This window comes from Sarcophilus harrisii, chromosome 5 (assembly GCF_902635505.1).
Source record: "Sarcophilus harrisii chromosome 5, mSarHar1.11, whole genome shotgun sequence".
Classification (NCBI taxonomy): domain Eukaryota; kingdom Metazoa; phylum Chordata; class Mammalia; order Dasyuromorphia; family Dasyuridae; genus Sarcophilus; species Sarcophilus harrisii.
Window position 1 is genome coordinate 7,424,556 of NC_045430.1, and position 8,548 is coordinate 7,433,103.

Consider the following 8,548-nt stretch of genomic DNA (forward strand, 5'->3'; position numbering starts at 1 on the left):
GTTATTGAATGGTCCATTTGCCCTTTTAGGATCCCTTGATCAGAAAAATCTCCAGAAAAATGTATTCTCCTCAACTCTATGTTCCTTTCTGCTGTGGCTAAGAATCTGTCATTCCTGTATCTTTAAGACTTGGTCAAAAAAAGAAAATATTGTTATCCATCTCCATCTTCTTCACCAGATGTTCACTGCCTACATCCTTCTCCATCTAACTTTCCTTCAGTATTAACTTGAATTGTCACCTGTTTTCCTCTTGACTTTCATTTTTTGCTTAGCATGTGGATATCCCTATCAACAGTTCCTGGGTTATTTCAGATGATGTCATTTGTCTCACAAATAGATAATGGTTTCAGGCTTGACAAGGAAGGAAACGGACCTACTCACCATTCGCTTAGAAACCCACCTCTGGACTGTGGGAACAGAGTGCGGATCATAACATTCTCACTCTTTTTGTTGTTGTTCGTTTGTATTTTGTTATTCATTTTCTTTCTTTTTTGATCTGATCTTATACAGCAAGATAATTGTACAAATGTTTACATATATTTTAACATGTTTAACATATATTGGATTGTTTGTCATCTAGGGGAGGGGGAAGGAGGGAAAAATTTGGAAGACAAGATTTTGTAGGGGTCAATGTTGAAAAATTATCCATGCATATGTTTTGAAAATAAAGATATTTAATAAAAAGAGAGAGAGAGATCCACCTCTGTACTCATCAGCAGGAAGTTACCAACCACTGTGGCTGATCTCTTCTTCCTTTGAGTCCTTGGTACTACTAGTGCCTCTAGATCCTCAATATTCACCTTCAGAGCACAGGGAATTGCCTCCATCCCTTTATTAAGTTTGGGTCTCAAAATCACCACCAGTTATTTAATTATTCTCTCTAAGTATAATGTCCTACAGGCAGCATTAATCAAAAGTCACACAAAAATAAAAAGAAAATCAGTCTTTTTTCTTAAGAGAAAGAATAGGTTCAATTCACTAGCTTTTAAAAATAAAAAATAGAGCTTTATTAAATGAATTAAACAAACAGAAATAAGCTTAATGTTCATGTTATATGTAAGGCAGGAACATGTACATGATGGGGAAGAAAGAGAGAAACTGAAAATGGAGAATGGATTTAAGTCACCATCTTCCACTCAATATGGTTAGGGTAAAACAGCCATTTCTCCTTTCATAGGCAATATTTATATTAATAGCTAGTATTTATAAATAGAGTTAACACACAGTAATCCTAGGAAATAGGTACTATTATTATAACCACTTTTGTAATGAGAAAACTGAGGCAAACAAAAGTTAAACATGTTGCCCAGCATCACTCAGATACTATCCGAACTTGTCTTCCTGATTCCAAGTTAGGTGTTCTACCCACTGACTCACTCAGCACCCTATCACCTTCTCCCTTTTCTCTTTTTACTCAAAGGTCCTTGAAGTTTTTCTGCTTACTCCCACCTTCCCTCATTCTTCTTTTTGGTAGTGCTAGTTGTGAGTTATACAATTGGAACGGAAGTCCAAAAGGACTATTGAGTTCAGTTCACTGATAACCTGGGAGTTTTCTCCTGCAAGAAATTACCATATACAAGTGGTCACATTTGCTTGAGTTTTGTCCAACATGTTAAAAAGGCACAGAAGAAAAAAAAGGGCACATCCTTCTCTAAAAAGTCTTGGTGCAAGTGAGAATAGTCACTTAGTAAATGACCTTATGAAAATACATGCAAAGAATGCTAATTCATCCATACTTGCAGCAGCTTGCTAAGTAGGAAAGAGTTTTTCCTTAGCTAGGGCAATGGGGATGAGGACCCAAGGGATACAACAGCCCATGTCTTGGGCTATGTTTTCAAATGTCCATAAAGGAAAAAAATATGGAGAATATGATGTGACAAAGTTGCCCAGTTATTCATTGACTAGGTACAGCCAAGAATGAACAATACAGAAGCTGAACTGTAGTGTATTCACTCAGAGTGAGTCACCAGCAGAAGCTGATGGATATGTGTATGTCACAATCTAGCAGCTGACTGTTATACTATTCTCCTAGTTAAGCCTATCAGAGATAAAAGAGGAGACATTCTTCTTGGTCATGTGGGGGGGGGGGGGGGGGCGGGGGGGAGGGAAAGAAGGCAGAAAATAAGCATTTTAAGTGTCTACTATGTTCCAGCCAACATGCTAAGCACTTTATAAATATCTCATTTGATCCTCACAAGAACTCTGAGAGATAGGGGTTGTTATTATCCTAATTTTACAGTTGAGGAAACTGAGGTAAATAGATGTTAAGCAATGGGGGAAGCTAGATGGCTCAGTGCATAGAGTACCAGCCCTGAAGTCAGGAGGACCTGAGTTCAAATGTGACCTCAGACACTTAACACTTCCTAACTGTGCCCCCTGGGCAAGTTGCTTAACCCCAAATCTAGATAGATGTTAAGCAATTTGATTCTGTTCACACTGGTAGTGACCTACCTAACCTACATAAGGTTAGGTGTGACTCCAGGCCCTCTATCCATTTTGATACCTAATTGCTTTATGTGGAAGACTCATGTAAGGAGGATGCTTATTACTAGTGTGTCTTTATTAGCATAATCATTTCCATGAGTTTTTAGAGAATCATCATTCCTCAGTCAGATAAGATAAAGAGAAGAAACATATTTCTTGGGCCAACAAATCCTCCAGGTCCCCAGTTGTAAAACAAGATAATGGAGGAATTCTGCTTATTACAAACTGGTCCCATATCTGGAACAACTCACAGCCCAAAAGGACAAAGGCAGAGCAAAATGGAGTCGCCACTCTTATCTAAAAAAAAGTTGTCTCAATAAGAGTGGGTTTTCCCAGTCTATCGCCTGGGACGAATGAAACTTCTTTGCTGAGGTAGAGGCAATAGATTTGAGAACTTTGTAGGTGGCAGACAGTTAAGGAATAACATCCTATTCTCCCCGAAACTACTGAGGGAGAGCGGGAGTCGGTGCAGGCATAAAAAGAAGCTGTGGACAGCGTCCAGAACATAAGTTTAAGCTTTTCCTGTCATCAGGTAGGGCAATATTCAACAGGAATTTTGAAAGAATGAAAAGGAAAAGGCATCAAACTGTGTTTTGATATTGATATTTATTTAAATCTTGTTCCAAATGATATTTCCCTTAAATTTTATTGGAAAATTCATAATTATTGCTTAGTTTAATACTTGTATTAATTATCTTAGTAAAGAGTTTCTTTTAATAGAAAACACTGAGGACCTTTTATCTAATCTCCCATGAATATCCAGAAATGACAATGAACTCAATAATCTGACCTGTATTCAATAACCCAAAGCATCACCATAAGGACAGAAGTAAATATTGGAATCGATACATCAAGATTTCAGAAGTAATAACTCATCCTTTGGGATCCCAAGGTAATGTAAAAATTGTTACCTCAACTGGTTGCATGGAGGAAGTTTTGGCTGGGGTGTCTGAGTCACTGGCCGGTGACCCCCGACTTCTTCCCCAATTCTGGGATATGCTCAGTATCCAGTGAAGTGACCTGAGCTTGAGATTTGTGTAGAGAGGACTCATGAAAGATGTGTACCCTTATTCAGGAGTCAGAGAGTAGTCCTTGAAAATCAGTTTTAAGGATTAGTAGTCAATGGGGCCACAAGGGCCGCAAGATCACTCTGAGTCCATACAATCACGTGTGGGGGAGTGTGTTAATGAGGGCCAGGACAAGTACAGCAAGACGGTCGGGGGGAACACTTCGGTCGGCAGCAAGGTTCCAGGTTCGGGTCTAGACCTTTGGTAATCTGACTCGTTTCAAAAGTCATGGCAACGTCAAATTTAGTCTTGAGTAACCTAATCTCCTTCAGGACCTCGAGGTATTTTTTCATCTCCTCCTTGGAACTGTAATTCAGGAGTTCAAAGTTCTCCCCAGGGTCTATCTCCAGGTCAAACAACAGTGGCGGCTCGTGGTAAATCCGTGGGGTGGTGGGTTGGCAGACTGGATCAGGAACCATGCCACTGTGTGTAGAACCTAGAGGGTGATGAGGGTAGGGAACAAAGAGGAGGAAATCCTGAAGTGGTAGGAGGATAGAATCACATAGGGTGCAAGGGGCAACTAAAGGGAGGGATTAGGGGGACTTGCTCAGCTGGGCCAGGGAGGGACAGGGCTATGGGAGCCGAAGGCCTCTGGGAAGGACAGGAAAGATAAGACAGTGAGAGACCCTCCTCAGTGGCCGTATCCTTGAATGAAAGGAACACTTGGGTTTTGAGTTGGGCTGGCGGTGAATGTGTTTCAAGGAGTTTTGAGTAGCAAGAATTACCTTGGGTAAAGAAATGCGCCTTGTACTTTCCATGTCGGATGGCAAAGACACCTAGGGACTCCTGAGGATCTGGAGGGTAGAAGTAGAGGGTCTTCCGTGGGATCTAGAGGCAAAGGGACAGAGAAGTCAAGGGATGTGGGCTTGGAGACCACCGAGAAAGACCTTCTCCCCAGGTCCCAGCACTCTTACCTTGCCTGTGCCCAGCAGAATGGGGCTCAGATCCACTCCGTCTAGAGTAACATTGGGCAGCTGGGCTTGAGCCAGAGCAGCCAGGGTAGGTAGCAGATCCAGGGTGCTGGCTAGCTCATGGGAGACCCCTGTGTGGAGGAGCCAATCAGCAAGGGAGACCCCTCACAGGGCTTGCCAGGTGAGGACGGTAAAGAAATGTCTTTTCTCTCTTCCGTGCTGAGTCTCTTTCCCTTTATGGGGGGACAGGGTGGGATTGGGGGAGGTTGATTTCTGGAAGCCATGAACAATGTTTTTAGAAGAGGCAGCATGAGCCTTAGAGTCAGAGAATCTGGGTTCAAATGCTGGTTTCGGCCCTTAATTAGCTGCGTGAACACTGTGATTTTTAAAATGGGGGTGTGGCACTTGTGCTGCCTCCTACCTTAGCACTGAGGTGAGCCTTGCTCAATACTCCATGGACATTCTAGAAGGAGCTAAGATGTGGGATCTTCTTCCTTCTTTCCCTTCCCCCAAAACTAAGCCACACATAGGGTAGGTCTTGACATGAGAGGTTGAGAGGGAGAGGGACAGATTAAGGAGGCTGTGGAAGGGTTCGTTTCAGGAGGTAATGAGCGCTCTGTCCCTGGAATATCTTCAAGTAAAGGCTGGAGGTTATAGAAGGGTTCACATTATAATAGATGACCTCCAAAGGGGCCCCCTGAGCTGGAGGGAATCAGCGATGGGCAAACTAGAAGGGGCAACCCCCCCCCAAGAAGTCAGAGGAGTCTCCCAGAGAAGGTGCAGGGCTCGGTGTTGTGTGTATTCCCACCCAACTCCCTGAATTGTTTCTGCTTAAGGGTCAGCTGGTCAAAGACTGACCTGGCCGAATGTGGCCTGGCCAGAAAGCCAGAGCAGGTTGTCGGACACCACCCTCATAAGTCGTCCCCTTTCCACACCGGAGAATTCCAGAGGAGCCACCCCTGAACAAACGCATGGTCTCGGGGCTACAGCAACAGGGACAAACATGGAGATGGGGGGGAGGTGTGTGAGAGCAAGACAGACACGATCGTGTCAATGACAAATGTCTGTCTGACCACCTTCCCAACCCCCGTACCCGTTATCCGCTGTGAAAAAGACCAGAGTTTCTTCAGTTAATCCGAGGCTCTCCACAGTATTCAGCAGTGCCCCCACCGCCGAGTCCATCTCCATTAAGGCATCCCCAAACGGTCCCCGGCCAGAGTTCTCCACAAAGCTCTCCCCACTGAACTGGGGGTAGTGGGTATGCTGGGGGCAGAAACGGGTCACAGCCAGGTGTGATGTGAAAGAAACGGCTGCTTTGTCCCTGGGACAAGGATTCGGGGGACCTCCTTCCGCCCTCCTCCAGCCCAGAAAAGGTTGGGGGTCAGGAGAGATCAGCTCAGTGTCAGAGGGCAGGGGCTAGGATGACATGAGATCACTCACATGGGAGGCATAGTACAGAAAAAAAGGCCGGTCTTGGCGGGCAGCATCCACCATGAAGTTCTGGGCAAAGGCCACATACTGTTTCTCCAGCCCAGGCAGCCAGGGAGGCTGTTCCTTCACAGTCAGATTAGCCATCAGCACGATGGGGACGTTGCCTTGGTCACAGCCCCCAAAGCAGAGGGTGTCTGGTGGGAAGCAGATCAGCTTCTGGCAAGGACCCTGTGGTGGCACAGAGCAAGTGGATGGGGTGGGGGGAGAGTGGGTAGGATCGTGGACTCTGCCACACTGCTTCCAGCTCCGGCCCACTTCTAACCCTGATCTGCTCCTCTCCCCAATTCCCAATCGCTACAGAACTACCCTAGATCCTCTGTCCACTGCACTCTTTTGGTTGCTTCCCTAGTACCTCCCTTTCCCTTCACTTATCAATCTGCCCACTGGCCCCAGTCCCTGATCCCACACCTGGTCGTGGGAGTAGGGGATTCCTAGGTAGCGGTGGAATCCCTGATATGGGGGCAAGAAGGTGCCGTTGAGCCCCACTCCCAAATGCCACTTGCCGGCCATCCCGGTGAGGTAGCCCCTCTTGGCGAGGACTTCAGCTATGGTCACCTCATCCAGGGGTAGTCCACCCCGGGAGGCAGGGTATAGGACACCTGGGTAGAGCCCTGAACGTACAGGGTACCGTCCAGTCAATAGTGCTGCCCTAGAAGGGATGAATTGGGAATAAGGATTCCTTGGAGGCTCTCCAGTGAGATCTCCACAGGGGGAAAAGGGGGGGGGGGGATCAGAGAAAGTTGTGTGTGTATGAAGGAGGGTGGGTCCGAAAAAGGGAGAAATAAGTGGGAATTGGGAATTCTAGGATAAGGAGGGCATGCTGGGAGGGAACCCCACAGAAGTTAGTGGAACTGGGGTTGGGAAGGCATGGTTAGTGAGTCAAGTGAGGGTTGGGGAGATGAGATCCAAAAGGCAAAGTCCAGGGGTTCATCAGCCTTACCTAGATGGGGTACACAATGAGACAGGCACGTAGAAGTCAGTGAAACGGAGGCCATAGGCTGCCATTCGGTCGAGGTTGGGTGTGGATGAGCTGGGGTGGCCATAGCTACCCAGGTCCCCGTAGCCCAGGTCATCGGCAAAGATCAGAATGATGTTGGGGGGGCGGGCAACGGCGAGGCTGACGGCTGAGGCCAGGATCAAGGGCCACAAAGAGGCCATTGTGCCTTCTGTCCACTGACCAGCTGTCCGTGGTCTGAACAGGTCCAGGCAAACCTACACATGAGCCATTGAACTTCTCGATCCCCATTTGGGATCCCCCTCCCAACTCAGACCTGCCCCTATTCCAAAGTTCCAGGGATCTTGAATCTGATCATTGCTAGAATTGTAGAGTTCAGAGCTGCAAAGGCTCTTGGGGATTGTCTCATTATAACTGGGAAACCGGAGGCCCAGAGTTTTAAAGTTTGCCCAGTGTTAGCCAGATAACCACAGTGACACTGTGGGACAAAAACCCAGCTGCCCCCTTCAAGTCTGCTGGAGCAGGAGTTCCCACTTGATCTGCTCCACCCCAGTGGGCAAAACTGGAGTAGATGGTGGCACTTTGAGAGAATAGAGCTGTCCAGCAGCGGGGTAAGCTGAGTCAGGGACTCCAGATCCAAGTGGGAAGTGGGACGGCCCCCCGTTGGGAATCTCGAAGGAGGGATTTCCGGGACACTTCTAGGTTCTCCGCCGCCCCGACCCCGGGCTGCACCCCTGCCCACGCCTTGCACCGGGGCCCCACTGACCGAACAGTCCCGTGCCTGCAGTGACCAGTACGAGTCCCAGCGGCTGCGAGGCGCTGTCCGCTGTCCTGCTGCCAGTCTGGCCCCGGCCCGGTGGAGCTGGGAGAGGGGGCGGGTACGGACAGCGTGGGGGAGGGCTGGGGGAGGGCACCCCGGTCACAGCTGGGCAGAAATGCTCTCCAGCTTCCTCCACCTCCCCGGGGATACTTCCGCCTCCCTCAGTCCCCACCCGCATTCCCATCCCCACCTCCCCCGCGAGATACCCGTGACTGGGCCGGGAGCGAAGCATCTTGGGAAGAGGAGGGGCAGCCTGTTGGGGGTGGGGTCCCTCCGCTGAGAGGGGACCACCCGAGCTCCAGCCTGGGAGGGGGTTCGGCGGGGCCCGAGGGAGGAGCCGGCCACGGCGGAGGCGTGGTCATTGCTGCTTCGTGGAAGAGGGGCGGGACACGCAGCTGGTCACGACTCACGGGACTCGGCCCAGCTTGTGCCGCCTCTGCGCGTTCCCGGCCTAACTTGGTCTGTCCCGCCTCTGATCCCCATCCCCACTCCCACCCTTCTCTGGGCTGCGGCGGAAAATGGCAGGAAGTAGCCGCCGCTAGAGAGGCCGGAGCAGAGGCCTGGGGGCGGGGGCGGGGGCCACTGGACGTCCCGCAGAGATCCCCTTCCCGGTCAGCCTGCGGCCTCCTCTAGGACATTCCCAAGAACGAGAGCTCTTTCCTTTCGGAGGTAACCCATTCATTGTATCTGGGAGAGAGCGCTCATTTTTAGCACGTTTCCCCTGACGTAGGGCCTCAACGTCTCTTTACCACGCACCTCACTGTTTCTGGTTCGGCCCAATTGGGCCAAGCCAAATCCGGCTCATCCCTCTTCCAGAAAC

At 48.9% G+C, this 8,548-nt stretch overlaps 1 protein-coding gene across 2 annotated transcripts; it reads right to left on the reverse strand.

Moving 5' to 3' along the window:
• Positions 1 to 2,362: 2,362 nt before the first annotated feature.
• Positions 2,363 to 8,105, reverse strand: ARSA (arylsulfatase A). Of its 2 annotated transcripts, none has more exons than XM_031938084.1 (10): positions 7,935 to 8,105; positions 7,675 to 7,770; positions 6,894 to 7,165; positions 6,362 to 6,602; positions 5,903 to 6,121; positions 5,556 to 5,725; positions 5,321 to 5,445; positions 4,466 to 4,593; positions 4,277 to 4,379; positions 2,363 to 3,987 (listed from the first exon to the last, which is right to left on the reverse strand). In XM_031938084.1, exons 1-10 carry the CDS (start codon positions 8,088 to 8,090, stop codon positions 3,668 to 3,670), a joined length of 1,830 nt encoding a protein of 609 aa, XP_031793944.1. In that variant the 5' UTR covers positions 8,091 to 8,105; the 3' UTR covers positions 2,363 to 3,667. The 2 variants fall into 2 exon arrangements, with proteins under 2 accessions (XP_031793944.1, XP_031793945.1); XM_031938085.1 differs by having other exon boundaries at positions 2,364 to 3,987; positions 7,675 to 7,808; positions 7,935 to 7,949.
• Positions 8,106 to 8,548: the final 443 nt, after the last annotated feature.

Excerpts from the sequence above, each read along its gene's own strand:
- ARSA (XM_031938084.1), bottom strand. The coding sequence starts at position 8,090 with ATGACCACGCCTCCGCCGTGGCCGGCTCCTCCCTCGGGCCCCGCCGAA. Across the intron at positions 7,771-7,934 it reads CGCTCCCGGCCCAGTCACGG|CTCCACCGGGCCGGGGCCAG; the intron begins GTATCTCGCGGG and ends CCCCTCTCCCAG. Across the intron at positions 6,122-6,361 it reads TCCCCTACTCCCACGACCAG|GGTCCTTGCCAGAAGCTGAT; the intron begins GTGTGGGATCAG and ends GTGCCACCACAG.